Here is an 18815-nt window from a genome sequence, read left to right on the forward strand (position 1 = left end):
AGTTGAAGTCCACAAGTCGTAAAGTTGCCAAGGTTAGAGACCCTTGCCCTAGAGTAGATGGCTGAAGACTTCTTTGAAGTCCTCCTCTTCTTTCTTCCTATCTTCCTTTTATTTAGAGCGGGGGGGGGGGGTGTTTGTTTCTTTTGAACTTTTTAAAAGAAAGAATTGACTCCTGGCAACTGCCAAACAAATCCCTGCGATTTTCCTGGCTAAGGCTGAGAGAGAGTGACGAGCCCAATGTCACCCAGTTGGTTTTATGCCTGGGCCAGACTGGAAACCACAGTCTCCAGTTTCTGAGCTTGATGCCTTGATCTCTTCACCAAACTGCCTCTTATTCAGAGACTCATATTCTCTAATCCAGGGATGTCAAACTTAAGGCCTGGGGGCCGGATCTGGCCTGTGGGGTACTTAGATCTGGCCTGTGGGACCACCCTGGAAACAACGAAGGACCGGCTTGTAGTGCTTCTGCCAGCGAAAACAGGCCCCCGAGCTCCATTTTCAGCTGCCACGGCTTCTTGCAATCCTCTGCCACTGAAACCGGAGTTCGGGAGTGCCGCGTGGAGCTTAGGAGCCCATTTCACTGGCAGAGCACTCAGGCTGCCACAGGTGCCTCCAACATGAGTGACTTTGAGCTGGCCACACACCCCCTGCACCCCACCTCAAGGTGAAACACAATCCTGATGCAGCCCTCAGTGAAATCGAGTTTGACACCCCTGCTCTAATCCAAGAGAATGCAACTAGTTCTTGAGTAATTGTTCATGTGGGTAATTCGTTCTTTGGTTTGTTTGCTTTTAATTTGGGACTACTCCAGTTTAGAGAAGCTAACTAGCTGATCTTTTCAATGCCCTTTTAAATTAGAGGAGCTTTGATTCCTATAATTGATGGCCATTAGATAAGGTACTCATACTTTCCTTGCACACTTCCGCTTTTATCCCCTCTCACTTTTGTAACACCTGTACAAGACAAACTTTAATTTCTCCTTGGCCACTTTTAACAGATTAACAAAGTGAAGGGACCTCGTAGGTCATCTAGTCCAACACCCCACCCAAGCAGGAGACTTTCTGACAGATGGCAGTCCAGTCTCTTCTTGAAAGCTTCCAGTGATAAAGCTCCCACAACTTCTGAACTTGTAGGCTAGCTTGTCCTGATGCTTCTTTTGGAGAGCTACAAAAGCAGAAACTTTCAAATCAAAATATGGCAAATCGTTATCCTCCTTGGCTATGAAAACCACGTGGGGAATTTCATATTGAAAATGAGTGCGTTTGGTTCTATGCGCCCAGCCAGAGACAGAAAATTCAACGCGCCACAGTCCTAGGTAAAGCCATCCCCAAACAATGAGCCTTGGAAATTAACATAACGCTGAATAAAGTCTCTGCTTTATTTTAAGTCGCCTATTTTTCTGCTATTGTGCAAAAGGGTTCAATTTAAAATATAACCAGGATGATAGCCTGTTAATGTGTTACGGTGGGAGGCCAGAAATTTCAGTCGCCATAGCAATGGCGTTCGGTTCATTTGTTTTGTAGATGAATAATTACTACGCAATTAGAGTAGGCTAAAAATAAAGGGGCTCTTTCTTCCCAGTCCCTCATTAATATTAATAAAAGGCCTGTCCAGGCTGTGATAAACAATTAATGCAAATCTGGTCACCATTGGTTAAAAAAAAAAGGAATAGACATCTTTGGAGAGAAAAAAAAAGTAAAATGGTTTATTTTGCGGCTTTGTAATAAATAGCAGGACTTATTCTGTGCTGGCTCATTACTTTGCTTTTAATCCAAAGGTTAGCTGAAAATAGAAAGAAAGGCTAAATGTCAAAAGTATGTGATAGGGCCCAACCTCAGAGTTACCCAATGCTTTTTGTTTTGAATTCAAGGCAAAGCTTATGAGACCTTGCAAAACAGGAATAGGCAAGAATCAATTCAAAATGTTTATGAGGAATGAATAGAAAGGAAAAGGATTGGCTTTGGAGTGGAAGGGAAAGCATCTAGGCAGCCTAAGGATTTTTTACCGAAGTAATTTGAAGGGAAGCTGAGATGGTTCACTGTAATGGAGGTTTGTGCTGTCTCTTTTGCACAGAGCTGTTTGTTTGTCTGCTTATGTTCCTGCCAGAGATATTTCTTGCGGTTGAGCACACCTAGGCAATAAAGTTGTTTGCTGTATAGCTTCTGGTAGGGAAGCTATTGTCAGTTTGGCCGAGTTCAAAATCTTAAGCAAGACAGAGAAAAGTTAAAAGCTAGATCCACTTGAAGAAAGATGCACGGACACCGTAAGAACTGCTGGAATTCCACTTTATTTCTAAAGGCTATTAGAACAGAATCTTGAAAGCTCGTATAAGCGTTTCTCTAACCCTTCCTCTTTTATCAAAGCATGTCAAGGCGTGACAGTCATGCGTTTCTCACACCTTCCTGCTTTTCCCAAGCAAACAATTGCCACATGTTTTCTTCAAGATCATTTATGTACTTCTTTACACAACGGGCCAGTGGTGGGACTTGAATAACTTACCAACCGGTTCTCTGGCTCAGTAGGCGTGGCCGGTTGGTCATGTGACTGGGTGGATGATGTCACTCATCATATCCAGCCCCACCTCGCAGCCACTCACCTCAAAAGTAGAGGTGTAGGATTCAGCCGATTGGGACTAATCCCATCACTAGCTGGCCCCATCCCTGCTCATTTTGCAACCTGGTTTTTTGGCTGTTTTCAAGCCGTTTTTTGGGCATTTTCAAGGCTGTTTTCAGGCCATTTTGGGGGCAAAAAAAAAAACCCAGCTGGAAAACAGGCCAAAAAATGAGCAGGGGTGGGGCCAGCCAGTGGTGGGATTTGCTGGTTCGCCAAACTGCACAGAATCTTAATGACTGGTTTGCCCGACCCAGCAGCAGCCCACCTCTGTAATGGACCCATAGATAAAGATTAAGACGTAGTAAAACAAAGAGCCTCACTGCCCCAAAAAATAAAGGACAAATCAGTGATGGCGCCTAATAAAACTGTCAGCTCATAATACGAAGCAAATGCAGAAATAAAAGGAATAGAAAAGGGAATGACTTGGCAATTGAAAGAAATAATATAGATACCCCCCCAAAAAAAAATATTTTCAGTCAAGCTCAACTCTCAGTGTCAATATGGCCACATCCATGTTTTCTAGGTAACAATATATGTACCGTAAGTCAGGGGTGTTCAAACTTGGGAACTTTAAGACTGATTGTCTCTATTTACTGTGAGTACTAAATCTGCTTAGTATTTTTGGAGTCAGCTGAAGTTATTTAGGTGTATTGAACAAAATGAGCAGTCCTGGCTTGAAAAGTGAGATCAAGAGGAAGAAGAATGAATGCTAGACATAGAGGGAACTGATTTTATTAAAGTTATATCCTTCAAAGGGAACCCGTTTGGTGTATTGGTTAAGGCTACTTCTGGTTCCACCTTAGTCACAAGGCCATCTGGGTGATCTTAGGCCAGTCACACTCTCTCAGCCCTAGGAAAGTAACGTCTCAAACACTTCTTTCCAAGAAAACTCTTATATTGCTTCTTGGGAGAGATAGAAGATGATGAAAGAGATTATTTCAAGGAGAATGTGATCCTTAACCGGCTTTTTGCGGGAGGGGGGGACCTGTCCACTCCAAAGAAGACAAGGGAGAGTAAGACATGAAGGACTGAATGTCTGAAATTTGATTTCCCAGGTGCTTTATACAAGGCATTTCTAAGTGTTCAGAAGAAAGGTGTTAAGAACAACTATAATACACATCAGGATTGAATCTGATCAGTTGTGATGTACATACCATGGCAATTTTGTTTTTTAAAAAATACGTTTTGCTCTGATTGTGCGCTGTGGGTTGGATGACATGGCCCTGGGCCCTGCGCACCAGCATTATATCGGTTCTCTTCAGCAATTTGTCCATTGTTTGGGCTACGCATTTTAGATAAAAGCATTAGAATTCATGTTGCGCTGGAGCTTTTTGGGACAGTTTCGTGTTTTGCCCTTGAGGATGTAACACTTTGCCCCATTTCTCGCCTGAGGGATCCCGCCCTGGCTTGGCAGATTTCTTTAACTTAAATAGGAACACTATTTGGCCAGTGATTTCTAAGATTATTACAACCTTTCTGTGCCAGATACCGGTAAGGCTGTTTTAAAGAAACTATTGCTAAGTGCAAGCCATCTTGGACAGCTGTTGGTTTATGCTGATCAATCCATCTCTAGCAGGTAGAAAAGACAAGAAGCCCTGCAATTCCATGGTCTCTGAGAGAACATGGATTATCTAGGTCATTTCCAGTCTCAATTTACATTTGGCTCCTGCACAGAGGCAGTCTCGTTCACTCCAAGGGATGTTCTCTGCTGTACTCAGCGGTGGTATTCAGCCGGTTCAGACCAGTTTGCTTGATCCGGTTGCAGCGAATTGTGGGTGTCCCCTCCCGGCTCCAAAACGTCCTATGTAGCCTCGTTTTTGATGCAGCGCACGTGCGTGCACAAGCAAAGTGCATGCGCAGAAGGCCGCACACATGCACAGAAGGCATGCAGGCCACAAGTGTGTGTGCACAGTTGCAAACTGATAGTAAACCTAAGTGAATCCCACCACTGGCTGTAATGGAAAAGAGATAAGGGAACTATGATTTTACAATACAATACAATAGTAGAGTTGGAAGGGACCTTGGAGGTCTTCTAGTCCAACCCCCTGCCTAGGCAGGAAACCCTATACCGTTTCAGACAGATGGCTATTCAACATCTTCTTTTGTTGATATTCCTTGCTCTCTTTGTGACTTTTGATGCTGTTCACCCCACTTTTGGAGATTTGAAAAGGATTTGAGGTGTCACATTGCACTCCTATCTTTCTAAAAGGCGGCACTGATTCTACAACTCTTGTAGAATCCAATATATTTCCCCCATGTTAATTAATGTCTATACAACTCTACTAGAAAGAATAATCTGTTTTGCATTTTCCAACTTTTGAAAACTTCCAGCATAGTTGTTCTCCATCATTTCAGACTGATAGCGCAGAACTTGGGGATGAAATCTCTTTTATCCTTCAAAACTACTTGTCAGGGAGGGAAAAAAAATTGTTACTGCCTTTGTAAGGCTGACATTTGTTTGTTGCTAAGGATGTCATTAGAAGCAGGAGAAGGCAGAGCTCTGGCCCACCTTGCTTGGCTAATTACTGCCAGGCACAAAGACCACTTTGAACTTCAAGGACACGCAGTTATTAGCATTTACATCAAAAATGGATTAAACTTCTATGCTTTTCTAATGATTGAAGATGAACCCCTCAAGTGGAAAATCTTTTTGTCAAAAGCAGCGAGAGAGAAAAAAAATTGGCTCCTTGATTGCTGTTTCTCTTGGCCAAATTTGGTCCCGTCTTGAGTGTGGTGGGATTGGCTTCCCGTGCGAATGTCCTTGGGTAATATTTCTGATGGGGAGAATTTCCTAAATATTGGCTTTGTGTAAAACATCCTCATGTTGATGAGAGGTACGTTTGTTTGCCATCAAGAGCAATTGCAAGCCCTAGAAAAATGATTTTGATTGATTTTGGTTGGCTTAAAAAGAAAACCTGCGCCCATCAAGGGTTTTGCCGATGTGTCCCCAATCACTTGTTAGCGCTCTTTTATCAGTTGCTCGAATTTAAATTTTGCTAAAGCAGCTATTAAAGAGACGGCTTTATTGCTATTGTTAGCAATAGCTGCATTTTTTTAAAATAATTGCTTTAGAAGAACTCTTGTGACCTCTGACTTAACAAAGCAACGTTTCTTTTGCGCTCTCTCTGCAGCAGAATTGCTTTGTCTTAGTCGAGCTTTGGAGTAATGCCAGATGCTATTTATTTTAAGACAAATTAGCTAAGAATAATTTATCACTCTAATAAATGCTGATGCAACTTCAGACTTCCACACAAGGAAGAATCACGGGTCCAGTAATTAACTCCTTTCTTCTCTACCAGATTGCCATTTCGGACTCTGAGCCAAACATTGGTAGACCCCTGTAGATGGAACTTGACAGCTTAACATATGAATTTTTTTTTGTCGGTTCCTACTATTCATGATCCTGACTTTATGCAAAATACTTTTAACACACAGTTTCCCTGCAAGGATCTGTAAGAAAAAACACAGACCTTTCCGACCTAGATCTTCGTATCGCCAAAATATGCTTTCTGTCAGACTCCCGTTATCTTGAATTCCCTCTCTGAAAATGCTCCCCTGTTTCACGAACTCCAAATCAGGACCCGAGAAACTCTCTGAAGGGCTTAGCTCCGTGATGGCGAACCTATAGCATGCATGCCACAGGTGGCAAGCGGAGTCGTTTCTGAGGGCACGCGGGGCGTTGTCCTGTCAGCTCCAGCATGCATGTACGCTCTGGCCAGCTGATTTCCGGCCTTGAAGTCGCCGGAGGGCAAAAAACAGCCCAAATTGCCCATCAAAAGTTCAGGAATGGACTTCTGGTTTGTGTGTTGGGTTGTTTTTTGCCCCCTGGAGGCTTCAGGGAAGCTTCCTGAAACCCCCGGAGGGGAAAAAACGGCCCAGTGGGCAAACCGAACTTCCGGTTTGCATGCTGGTCCATTTTTCACCCTCCCCAGGCTTCCGGAGGCTTCCCTGAAGCCTGGGTAGGGCGAAAAAAAGTCCAATGGGGCTCAGCGGAATTTTGGGAATGAACTTCTGGGTTGCTTATTGGGCCATTTTTCTCCCTCCAGAGGCTTCAGGAGGCTTTCCTGAAGCCTGCGGAGGGCAAAAAACAGCCCAACACGTCTCTCGGAAGTCCAGAGGCTTCAGTGAGGCCTGTGTACATGTGCCGGTGTGTGTGTGTGTGCACCTACATGGGGGGGAACACATGCATGGGGACAAGGGCATTGGCATGCCGAGAGAGGGAGAGAGAGAGAGAGAGAGAGAGAGAGAGAGAGAGAGAGAGAGAGAGAGAGAGAGAGAGAGAGAGAGAGAGAGAGAGATGTATACCCTCTGTTGAGCCCCACGTTAGAGCTTCCTGTTCCTGTGTAAGAAATGTATCCCTTTGTTTGTCACATCCAGGGAAACATAATATTCTGCCTTTTTAATATTTCCTGAAATATTTCATTCTTCTAGGAGTGGGGGTGGGTGCTAACTCCCTTCAAAGTAAACCAAAAATACTTTTGAACAGTGCCAGTTGTTTCGCTTGTAGATCTCCTTCAATTTCATCTCAAGGAGTAAAATGCAAAAAGTGTCTGCAGGTGTAAATGAATGCTACTTACAGTAATCTTGGCTTTAAATTATTCTAACACATTTTAATGCTGACATGCGGAATAATGTACGGTGATACATATTTATAGATTTTCTTTCTCCTGCCCTGTGTACAGTGAGCTTATAGCGCTGCTCATAAGCAAGGCAAAGCCCTGAGGGGGGAGGTAGCTCCATTCCTCCAGTTCATCATTCCTTAAGGCAAGTTTGATGATATCCCCTCCCTTTTGACTATGTTAGCAACCTATCGTATTCACAAAGAAGCAGCGTCAGAGCGTCCTTCGCAAATAACTGCCACTAAAGAAGGTCAGAGACAGCCAGAGAAAAAGACACCGCATGATTTCAAAGGTTAACGTTAGTCTTCATTTAGCAACTGCTTCAAAAAGCGACAATTTGCAAATACGGTAATAAACAATGATTCAGTTACCAACAAACGCACAACAAAGCCCTTCAATGTGAAACTGATTAAGATCCGGTCAGTTTCAGGCAGCAGCTGCACGTCCAAGGGAAGGTTCCAACCAGCTAACTAAGATCACAGAGCGGAGCTTGCTCACTTGTGGTTAGCACTTTTCAGGGAAGCATGTTCTAGGTGAAAAGCAGCTCCGGAAGAGGTAGCTTTATCTCTCCATCCTGTAAGGCATAGAACGCTATGCTACAGAAATGTATCTGAATGAGAAAATAGCTATACAATACAATAGCAGAGTTGGAAGGGACCTTGGAGGTCTTCTAGTCCAACCCCCTGCCTAGGCAGGAAACCCTATACTGTTTCAGACAAATGGCTACCCAACATCTTCTTAAAGACTTCCAGTGTTGGGGCATTCACAACTTCTGGAGGCAACTTCTGTTCCACTGATTAATTGTTCTCACTGTCAGGAAGTTTCTCCTCAGTTCTAAGTTGCTTCTCTCCTTGATTAGTTTCCACCCATTGCTGCTTCTTCTACTCTCAAGTGCCTTGGAGAATAGTTTGACTCCCTCTTCTTTGTGGCAACCCCTGAGATATTGGAAGACTGCTATCATGCCTCCCCTGGTCCTTCTTTCTATTAAACTAGACACTCCCAGTTCCTGCAACCGTTCTTCATACGTTTTAGTCTCCAGTCCCCTAATCATCTTTGTTGCTCTTCTCTGCATTCTTTCTTAGTGTCTCAACATCTTTTCTACATCGTGGTGACCAGAACTGAATGCCGTATTCCAAGTGTGGCCTTACCAAGGCATTATAAAGTGGTATTAACACTTCACGTGATGTTGATTCTATCCCTCTGTTTATGCAGCCTAGAACTGTATTGGCTTTTTTGGCAGCTGCTGCACACGGCTGGCTCATATTTAAATGGTTGTCCACTAGGACTCCAAGATCCCTCTCACAATTACTACTGTTGAGCCAGGTAGCACATTTACTGTACCTGTGCATTTCGTTTTTCTTGCCTAAATGTAGAACTTTACTCTTTTCACCACTGAATTTCATTTTATTAGATCGTGCCCGATGATAGCAGCCAATGATCTTTGCAGGACTTTTCTCTCTCTCCTTCTCTCTGTTATTGTGTTCGTTTAGTGACCACTTGGTTTAACAACCAAGTTGTTGGAACCATTTTAAGTCACTAAATGAGAACTACCTGTATTTTGGTAGCATGACTTAAACCAGGGGTGTGAAACACAAAGCTCGTGGACTGGATCTGGGGCCCCTGGACTCCATTTTCGCTGACAGGAGGCTGCAGGAGTCCGAACTAAGAACAAAACAGAGAGGGAGGGAGGGGATTATAATAAGAGGGAGGGCGGGCCTGAGGGAAGTCCTGCCTTAGCACTTGGGCACCACAGGTGTCCCTGACATAAGTGACGTCAAGGTGGCCACACCTACCCTTCCTCCTCCATACTGTCCCCTCCAAGGTCAAACATAACCCTGATACAGCCCTCAATGACCCCTGGCTTAAACTGATATGGTGTTTCCCCGAAAATAAGACCTTATTTTCTTTTGACCCCCGAAATAAGCACTTGGCCTTATTTTCGGGGAGGTCTTACAGGAGGTGGCGAATGTGGTTACCTCATGGCTGCTGCTGTGTTGCAATATTTTCCGGGTGGGCTTAATTTCGGGGGCGGGCTTATTTTAGTGCATGCGCTCCAAAGCCCGATTGGGCTTATTATCCGGGGAGGTCTTATTTTCGGGGAAACAGAGTATTTATTTTCCCCTCCAAATAGTTGAAGGACTTTTGGTGCCTGGCCTACAGGGCACTTGAAAACCCCTGGTTCTTGACCAACAAAACCACGTGAGTTTTGGGTGGTTTTTGTTCAAGGGCTTCAGTATTCCTTCCCTTCTGTTTGCCGAAGAAGCCCTGGAGAATTTAGTTCTATCTTTTGCACGGCAGCTGTCCATTTGCAACCCAAATTGCAAGGAAAGTGAAGAGCAGCCACTGATCTTTGAAGTCTAAAAGTTGGGGAAGGCAATGGCAGGCTTCCCATTTGCTTGCCTGCCCAGCATTACATGTGCTAAGAGCATCGGAGCTCCTTGTTCAACAGAGTCTCCCTGATGTACACATTACCGCGTGCAACTTATGCCTCCACTTTCATCTGTATCGGCAGCATTAAATATTATTATATCATTTACTCTCTCGAGCAAGGAGATGTTGTTTGGCAGCTTGTTCTATGAATTTTTCATAAAGATAAAAAGCAGCCTAATCTTGTGAGCTTTAACTCTCAGTACCAGTAATGGCTTTGATTTAAAGCGTTTTGTCTTAATGATAGTTATATTGAAAATTTCCTGCTGCTTTCAAGCACACATGGCTATTATCATAAACACTGAATGGTGCAAAGGCTGCCAAATTGCATGTGGTTGCTTATGGCAAGTGAGAGGGGAGAAGCAGAGGCAGACTGAGAGCTATGCCAGCAGGTTGTTGCCAGTGTGGTCTTCCTTTCCGAAAAGCATTACAACGATATTGGGTCTTCCTCTAGCTTGCTTTGTCCTCCAGCAGTGGCCCATGGGTTTCGCATCCCTTTTTTGAGCAAATCACATGCACAATCGTATGTGTGTCTGTGTGTGCATGTTTCTATGGGTTTTAGGGAAAGGGAAACTACTAGAATATACAATAACAGGGCTGGAAGGGACCTTGAAGGCCTTATATAGTTCAATCCTTTCGCCCAAGCAGAAATCCCTAGAGTATAGTATACAGTGATGGCAAATGTTTTAGCAATGAGTGCCAAAAAGGTCATGCGGAAATGTCGCACGCTCATCAGTGCCACGCTTTGGAAAAGCCGAACTTCTAGCGCCCATGCGCAGGCCGGTTTTCAGCAATTCCATGGGCGCAAAGGGATAGCGCTCTGGAAAAAACTAACTTCTGGGTTCTAGCGCGCATGCACAGGCCGGTTTTCAGCAATCCCATGTGCGCAAAGGGATAGCGCTCTGGAAAAACCTAACTTCTGGGTTCTAGCGCCCATGCACAGGCCAGTTTTCAGCAATCCCATGTGCGCAAAGGGATAGCGCTCTGGAAAAACCTAACTTCTGGGTTCTAGCGCCCATGCACAGGCTGGTTTTCAGCAATCCCATGTGCGCAAAGGGATAGCGCTCTGGAAAAACCTAACTTCTGGGTTCTAGCGCGCATGCACAGGCTGGTTTTCAGCAATGCCATGTGCGCAATGGGATAGCGCTCTGGAAAAACCTAACTTCTGGGTTCTAGCGCGCATGCACAGGCTGGTTTTCAGCAATGCCATGTGCGCAATGGGATAGCGCTCTGGAAAAACCTAACTTCTGGAATCTAGCGCGCATGCACAGGCTGGTTTTCAGCAATGCCATGTGTGCAATGGGATAGCGCTCTGGAAAAACCTAACTTCTGGAATCTAGCGCGCATGCGCACCCGATGATCAGCTGGCTGGCGTGCGTGTGCAGGCTGGTTTTCAGCACTGCTACGCGAACAAAGGGATCGCGGTCTGGAAAAGCCAAACTTCTGGGTTCTGGCACACCTTTGCACCCGACAATCAGCTGCCCAGCATACATGCGCAGGCCGGTTTTTGGCACTTCCCCACAGGCAAAGGACAGCTGATTGTTGTGCGCACATGCACACCACCAACCCAGAAGACAGGCAGGAACACATGTGCTAAGTGACATGGCTTCATGTGCCACTTTGGGCACGCGTGCCATAGGTTTGCCATCACGGCCCTATACTATTCTGAACAAATGGTTGTCCAGTCTCTTCTTGAAACCCTCCAGGGATGGAGCGCCCACAACTTCTGAGGGCAAATTGTTCCACTGATTGTTTTCCCGGCCAAGAAGTTTCTCCTTAATTCTCTTTTTAATGATCTTCCACCTATTACTTTTCGTTCTGCCCTCAGTTGCAGAATTGGAGAATAAGTTGACCCCCGTCCTCTCTGGGGCAGCCCCTCCAAGTGCTAAAAGGAGACCGTAGAGGGAACAGGAATGCAGACAGTGAAAACTACATATAGATAATGACGACTAACGAAATGGTTAACCTGTTGGGCAGACACAGGGCACGATTTCAGGTTGTGTCCATGCAGCCTCTGTTGTTAGGCTTGTGCTGAGTTAAGATCGGAACACCCACTTTTTAAGTGTCCCCTGGAAGTCCCTAGAAGTAGGCTACGGATGTAAACAGTCCCCCAGTTGAGACCATTATTTTCATCCATCTGAGCATCCCACGTGGCTGAATGATCTTTAAAAAAGCAACCTACAGACAATGTTGAGGTCCCAACAGCTAATGTAATTGAAAAGAGAAATAGTTGAATTGTCCAGTCTGACAATTATTTCAGGAGCATAAGGCCAGGAACCAAAGGTCCTGGCATGGAAATAAATTCTATACTAATGAATCCTGCCTCAAATGTACTTATGGGAGATGGGAATTATTTGCACATGTGTTTGAGATTTAAATAACTACTTGTGAGACTGTTTACACGTTATAAAGCCAATGCATCCTTTGAATACAATCCAACGTGGATTCAGAAAAAGAGAAGAGAAATGTTTCAGTAGTCCCATTAAATGAAAGCAGAAAAAAAGTATTTAACTATTCCAAAAGTTAAAGAATAGTCAAATTGTTCACCCCCCTCTCCCCCCCGCCCGGCAAAAAAAAAATCTGTTATGTGTTTTTCCCTATTCTGATCTTTCCTGGATTGTCATTTGATTATTATTATTTTTTACTTCGACTGTGGCATCACATGACTGCTAAAACTATATAAAACAACACATACATCAGAACTTAGATGGCATTTGACAAACATATCTAATAAGGGGCTCCATCCCTCCTTCCTCAAGGTCAGGACTTTTAATGCCTTCCAGAAAGCTATGAAGAGGACCTTATTCCAGAGGACGGATGTCAGGCTTGACCAGACTGTGAAATCAATTCCACAGGAAGGCTAAAACAACATTTAGTGAGATTAGCTATCATAGCAGAATGTTACAAGTCTGATTATATTGAGCCTTCTCCTCGGTTATTAGAAATAACTAATATTTCTAATAGGGGAAGCCCTGTCCAAGCAGCTTCCTAACATTTTATGGACTTAAAAATGATTTTCATTTTTAATCTTCATCAAGGGCATCTTCTCTTGTCTCTACACTTGGCACCACAATGGAGAAGGCACATTTCCTCTGTCCCCAAAGTTGAAACTGTTCGATCAAGAGGGGACTCAGAACTTGCCCACTTCGTTGGCTCTTAAAACTAGGGGAGCTGGTCCCTCGGATAATTTGGCCCTATGTCCTGAAGGGCTTTATAAATGATGGCCAACACTTTGAATAATATTGGCAATACCTGATCTTCTTCAACCAACAGATGTCCTCGCCCAGTGGTTACATAGAGATATTAAAGGAAGCCAGAGATGGTATTCTGCCGAACCAGTAGCGGAAATCACAGGTGGCCCCGCCCCAGCTCTATGGCATCCCATTTAGGCACTTTTTTTAGCCAAAGCACATGCACGGAAGGCTGAGTGCATGCGTGAACACACCCACATTTGCAAACCAGTAGGGAAGGTAAGTGAATACCATCCCTGCAGGAAGTTCTTCAGCTGCTAGAGAATCCTTTGCTGATCGCAAGAGCAAGAGCAGCGTGTACATTTTCCATCCAAGGATTAGGGAATCTGCTGGTCTTGTGCACCACAAATTTGCCTAAACTCAAGGAATAAACAAGTAACCTGTTTCGTTAAAATCTATGCACAAGTGTGTTTCACAAACCTATTTGAGAAGTGTTCTTCAAAAATTAAGATGCTCCCATCTTAAGATGCACCATTTTGAGTTTAAGCTAAATTAAATATCCAAAACCTGACCGAACTGTAGCATTTTATTATTTGGGGGCCAGACTGCATTTTCTCCCTTTTGCTAAAATAAAAGAGGAGCTCAGCTGCATCTATGATTTTTGTTCTTGGTGTATTTATTTTCTCAGAAGTTCTCAATCTTGAGATTATATGCCGTTTCAGAGAATTCGCCTTTCTCTTTTTTACTCCAACTCAAATCAGTTGATTGTGGGGCTCACCTTAAACTGACAAGTCTTACTAAAGCAACCGTTATTACTATTCTAAGTAGGACTTGGGAAGGAGAACTTCACCTCTTGTGGCTTGTGAGATAGTATAGTACACTAACTGCAGTGCCTAAATGATATAGTATTAAAAGAGGATGTCTTGGATAATCCAGAACTTCAGGACTATTGAGGTAAGATAAATCAGGGTAAAGCCGTATTTACTATTTGTGGTTAAGAAAGTTTGTGCTCACACACCTTGACTTTTGATATGGATATTATGGATGTCTAAATGTGCATAACTCATATGAACTGACGTATTTGGATAAATGGGAGTTGGAGATTTTCTGTAGGCAAGGGATAAGGAAATTCTCACTTGAAAATTAGCTCTAATTAGCTTTTTCCTTCAGTTCTCCCCTGCAATGTATTCCGTATTGTTTTAATCAGTAGGGCCAATATTTCATTCTCCTGCATCATTTTTCCTGCTCTGGAAAAAAGGCTTTCAGTAAATCAGGCGGTGAGTTTCCTTGTTTTATACCCAGTCGTGTTTTTGTACTAACCCAAGTTGAGTAAAACAGCAAGGATATTGGGGGGCATGTATGAACCATTCTGTTTTCAAAACTCTACTTTTTTAAATATTTGCCTTGTGTTTCGATGATTATAACTGTAAAAAAAAAAGTACGTTTTTAATATTGAAAATTAGCACCAATCTAGTATCTGCAATGATAGAGTCACTGTATCTCCAGGGATCCCCGATTATGGTTTCTATTCTCCGCCCGGTGACCAACGGGCTCCATTATCGTATGCGGACTATGATTCCATGGGGCCTCGGGTGGCTCAGATGCTTCGTAGCGAGCACCCTGCTTCAGCGAGTAACTCCCCCCTCCACCACCTTCCCAGCCCGGATCAGTTTAAAAGCCCAGGTTTGTATGGAATTTCATTCCTTTGGGGAAGCAAAGAATGCAATACAATTATGGTAACGGCATCTCTTTATTTTTTGGCACACAGAAGAAAGTTTGCATGGCTACCAAAGTTCATTCTTATGTCTGTCTGTTAGTTTCAGAATTTGGATTAGCTTTCCTTAAATTCTGAATGGTGACATTTCTTTCAACAGTTGGTCCAAATGCGATAAACATCTGGGTAGAGGCATAATGCCTGACAGGGAAAACAGTTGAAGAGAGCCATTGCATGAGTGCATTTTATGTGGAGAGGGTTTCCATTGTCATGCCCTTAGATAAGACATGTGGCCTTCTTCCATGGAATCGGATCTGTAGTCTTTGGAAAATGCAAGAGGCCTTGACATTTTTCAAGATCTGTTTTTGATCCCAGTGAAGTTGCTGCATTTTTTTAAAACTTCATGAAGATATTCCATTGATTGTACTGGTATTTGATCTAAGAGATTAGCTTCCTTCGGATTGCCTATAAAGAAATGAGGAATAGAAATTGTGTGTGTGTGTGTGTGTGTGTGTATGCTTAATGAGATCAAGCAACATCAAAAAATAATGAGGAAAGTACTCCAGAACTCTTACCACTGGCCGGATATTAAATCAAGGACAAGAAGGAAAGTTGATTTAAGTTTAGTTAGCTTTTGTCCTGAGAATTTTTTACTTTCTTTCCATAATAGGTTTCTAAATGTGTCCAATTACATCGCTTATAGTCTCACCCAGAAAGATCCTCCATTGCCTTTATTTGTCTGTGGGACTTTTTCCTTTACTCATTCCAGTTTATCTTTGGTGCACAGAAGTCATCAAAATCAGCTGCTTCCATCATCTAACCACAGTGTGTTCCTTTTTTCCAAAGAAAAAAGGAAATAAGAATATTTCAAACTAAATTGTTTGAAATAACCATAGTTTAAATTAACCGCGGTCCCATGTTTGGACAAATGATACGGAATATCTATTTGAAAAAAAGAAAAGAAATGGATGAATATGAATGTAAACTTTGAGTGACAGGAGAGAGGAAGGGAAAATGGCAGATATTTAAGGTTCATGTCATAAAAGTAAAGGTCCAGATATCATTTGGTCCAGTGCAGGGATATTCAGTATAGCATTCCTGACAGGTGGCCATTCAGCCTCTGTTGGCAGCGTCTGTGGCAAAAGAGATTCCACCACTTCCTAAAAGCAATCTGTTTTATCGTTGAACAAGCTCTGTTAGGAAGATTGATCGCCAACTGAAATCTACTTTCTTGCCATTTACATCCATGGTTTCCTGTCCTGCCTTTTGGAACGATTCTGAACAAATTAGATCATTTTGCCCCATGTTCAGCATGACAGCCCTTTTCCAGAAGAGCAACACTTGACCCACAAATTGCACACTCGAGTTAGCTGTGAGTTAAAGAAATTCCACTTGGCAGCAGCCCTGCCATCCAGTTCATTTGGAATGCTGAGCAGGGCTACTCAGATTTATGCAACCGTCCCTGCAATTGAGCGCCTGGGCTTGACACCGAGAGAGGAATTTTTATTCCCATATTGCAAGCTGGGTTGACAAACTATTATTCAACAATCTGTTCATTATATTTCCTTTGCTGATTGGTAAACTATGATGCTAGAGATCAGCCTTGGAACCAGCCCTGAAAAGGAACTCGATGGTTATGGAGCTGGCTGGCGTTTGGGATAAACTGCCCTCTGAGATTTCTTTCCAAGTTAAATCAAAACACATAATTGCGTACAAAATTCATCGGCATACATACACAAGTTCCATGCAGATTAAAATTCCATATTCAAATGCTAAGCAGTTAGGATTTTACACTTGGAAGAGGACTCAAATGAGAACAGGCGCTCTTGTATTTTGATGCCAACTCCATTACCCATCAGTTCCGGTTGTGCGTATTTTGTTGCATGGCCTAATTGTCTCCTGCTAGGCTTAAAATATTCATTCAGAATGAACCACTTAGAGGAGATCATTTTGACTCTACACAACATGCTAAAACCAACATAAGGGCACTTTAAAAAAAAAAAAAAAAACCTCTTCTGTTAACATCCTATGAACGTTCTTACCAAGCAGATTGCCTCGTAGAACGTATATACCAATGGTTGGATATAAAAGTGTTGGGAGGGGTGGGAGAATCACTTTGAAGTGGGAAACTTCAGCCTTTCCCTGCTTACTTTCTGAAGTCACATCGGAGTAAATGATCCATGTAGTCAGGCAGATGGCCTAATGGATCCATAGCTGGAAATCCCTCCTTAGATTGCTGAAAAGAAATTTATCTTTCAGTGTTGACCTTCCTGGCCCGTCATTGGATTTATTTGGAGGTTAAATTAACATCCAAGTTCATCCCCAAAGGTGTTCTTTCAAAAAGCAGCTGGGCTCTCTTGGTTTTTTTTCCCCTTGAAAACATTTTGCTTCCCATCCAAGAAGCTTCTTCCGTTCAGAAGTCTTCCAAGGTCCCTTCGAACTCTGTTATTCTGTTTTTCTTGGATGAGAAGTCCTAGTTCATCCTTGTGGATTAGGATTAAAACTGCAGCAGGTCAGGGGATGCCCAAGGGGGCTTTGATCAGGTCCATGACATGGTAGAGTAGAGTAGAGTAGAGTAGAGTAGAGTAGAACAGAACAGAACAGAACAGAACAGAACAGAATAGAATTCTTTATTGGCCAAGTGTAAGTGGACATACAAGGAATTTATCTTTGGTGCATATGCTCTCAGTGTACATAAGAGAATAAAATACATTCATCAAGAATAAAAAGACACAACACTTAGTGATAGTCAAGGTTACTAATAAGCTATCAAATCATACTAGGAAACAAAAACAATATAAATTGAAAGGTACAAGCAACATAGTTATATAATATGGTTATAGTTAGTAGAAATTCAGAAAGCCTAATTTGGTTCAAAATCACTTTAATTGCATTCCTTTGTATGATGATTGGATAGAGTTCCTCCTGCAAGCTTTCCCTTATAATTCTGCCTGAAGAAATCACATGTTGACCCACAAATTGCACACAAAAGTATTCTCAAATTTCCCCATACATTTACACTCTATGTAAAGCCACGTTGGAAGCTGAGAGAACTCTGGGAATCTCAAGAGGTAAATGCATCAAATTGAAAAGATCTAAAGAACTTGTTTGGGGCTAGTTTACCATATCACTTTCCAATACTATTTTCAAAATATTGCCAATGAAGCCTGTTAAATTGAGTTGCAAAAAAACGTTGCTGCTCAATTTTATCTTCAGAATTTCCCTCTTACATTGTTTTATCAACAAGACTCACTCCAGCAATGACAGAAATAATATTCAAAAGCTCTAGGTAGATAATCAGAATGTCTGGGAGGGAGAAAGTATGAACTTGGAAAGTGTATATGAAAATAATTGTATTCCTAATGAGATTTGGAAATTGTACCCAGAAGATGGCATTGCAAAAAAAAAAAAAAACCATAGAAGGTCACACAACGAACGATGGATATCAAATCTAGCTGGGGTGGGAAGCAGGAAGAATTTAAATTAGGTGTCATGTTCCATAACAAGAGGCTTGTACAATCACTTGTCCTTTGCCCCATTTGTCAAATATGGAATGTACACTAAATTAAAAATGCTTAATTTCCAACAGCACATGATACCTTGGGGGGGGGGGTTGAACTCCACGAGCCCTCAAGGTTTCCATAATGATTTTTCTGTAGCCAAGCAACAAAAGAAACATAGCTTCTGAAGACAATAAGTTCTCTAGCTCTCTCCAATTTTGTTGCCCTCAAGATCTTGGACCACCATAGTGGTTAACTGCCAGACCAATACATTTGAGGAGGTGTTACTTTTGAGAAGGTTGATCTCATCCAAACCCCTGGCTAAATAACATAGTATGGAGTACTAGTTTAATTTTCTTAGTGCCTGTTTTGGGGATTTCTTTTTCCACCCTTTTTTTTAAAAAAAAGCTGATTTTTTTTATAACTTGTCTTCCCATCTTCGAATCCTTTTATTTATGTATCTATGCATTTATTTATTTTGTCCCATGAGTGTTACTTTATAAGTAACTCAAGGTAGTGAACCATACATATTTCTTTCTCGAGTTGGTCTGAGAGAAGAGTGACGAGCCCAAATTCTCTCAGCTGGCTTTCTAGGCAAGACTAGAATTCGCTGTCTCCTGGTTTTCCAGGCCATCACCTTAACTCTGCACCAAACTGGTTTCCCCTCCATTCAGTATGGGCCACTGGAAACCCACCAACTCTGTAACTGAGAGTCATGGGTGTTTTGGTACATTGAACTAAAAGGCAATTG

At 42.6% G+C, this 18815-nt stretch overlaps 1 protein-coding gene across 9 annotated transcripts in view; it reads left to right on the top strand.

The window, feature by feature from the left end:
• The window catches only part of MSI2 (musashi RNA binding protein 2), a 689288-nt gene that overhangs the window by 637605 nt on the left and 32868 nt on the right, over window positions 1–18815 (top strand). For 3 of the 9 annotated variants that reach the window (XM_081945332.1, XM_081945333.1, XM_081945334.1), the window contains one exon: window positions 14357–14533. The exons of the other annotated variants lie outside the window; for them this stretch is intronic. In XM_081945332.1, coding sequence (XP_081801458.1) covers window positions 14357–14533 — 177 coding nt within the window. The remainder of the gene's footprint in view (window positions 1–14356; window positions 14534–18815) is intronic. 9 annotated transcript variants of the gene reach the window in all.

This window comes from Natrix helvetica, assembly GCF_964273705.1.
Source record: "Natrix helvetica genome assembly, chromosome: 2".
In the NCBI taxonomy this organism is placed as follows: domain Eukaryota; kingdom Metazoa; phylum Chordata; class Lepidosauria; order Squamata; family Natricidae; genus Natrix; species Natrix helvetica.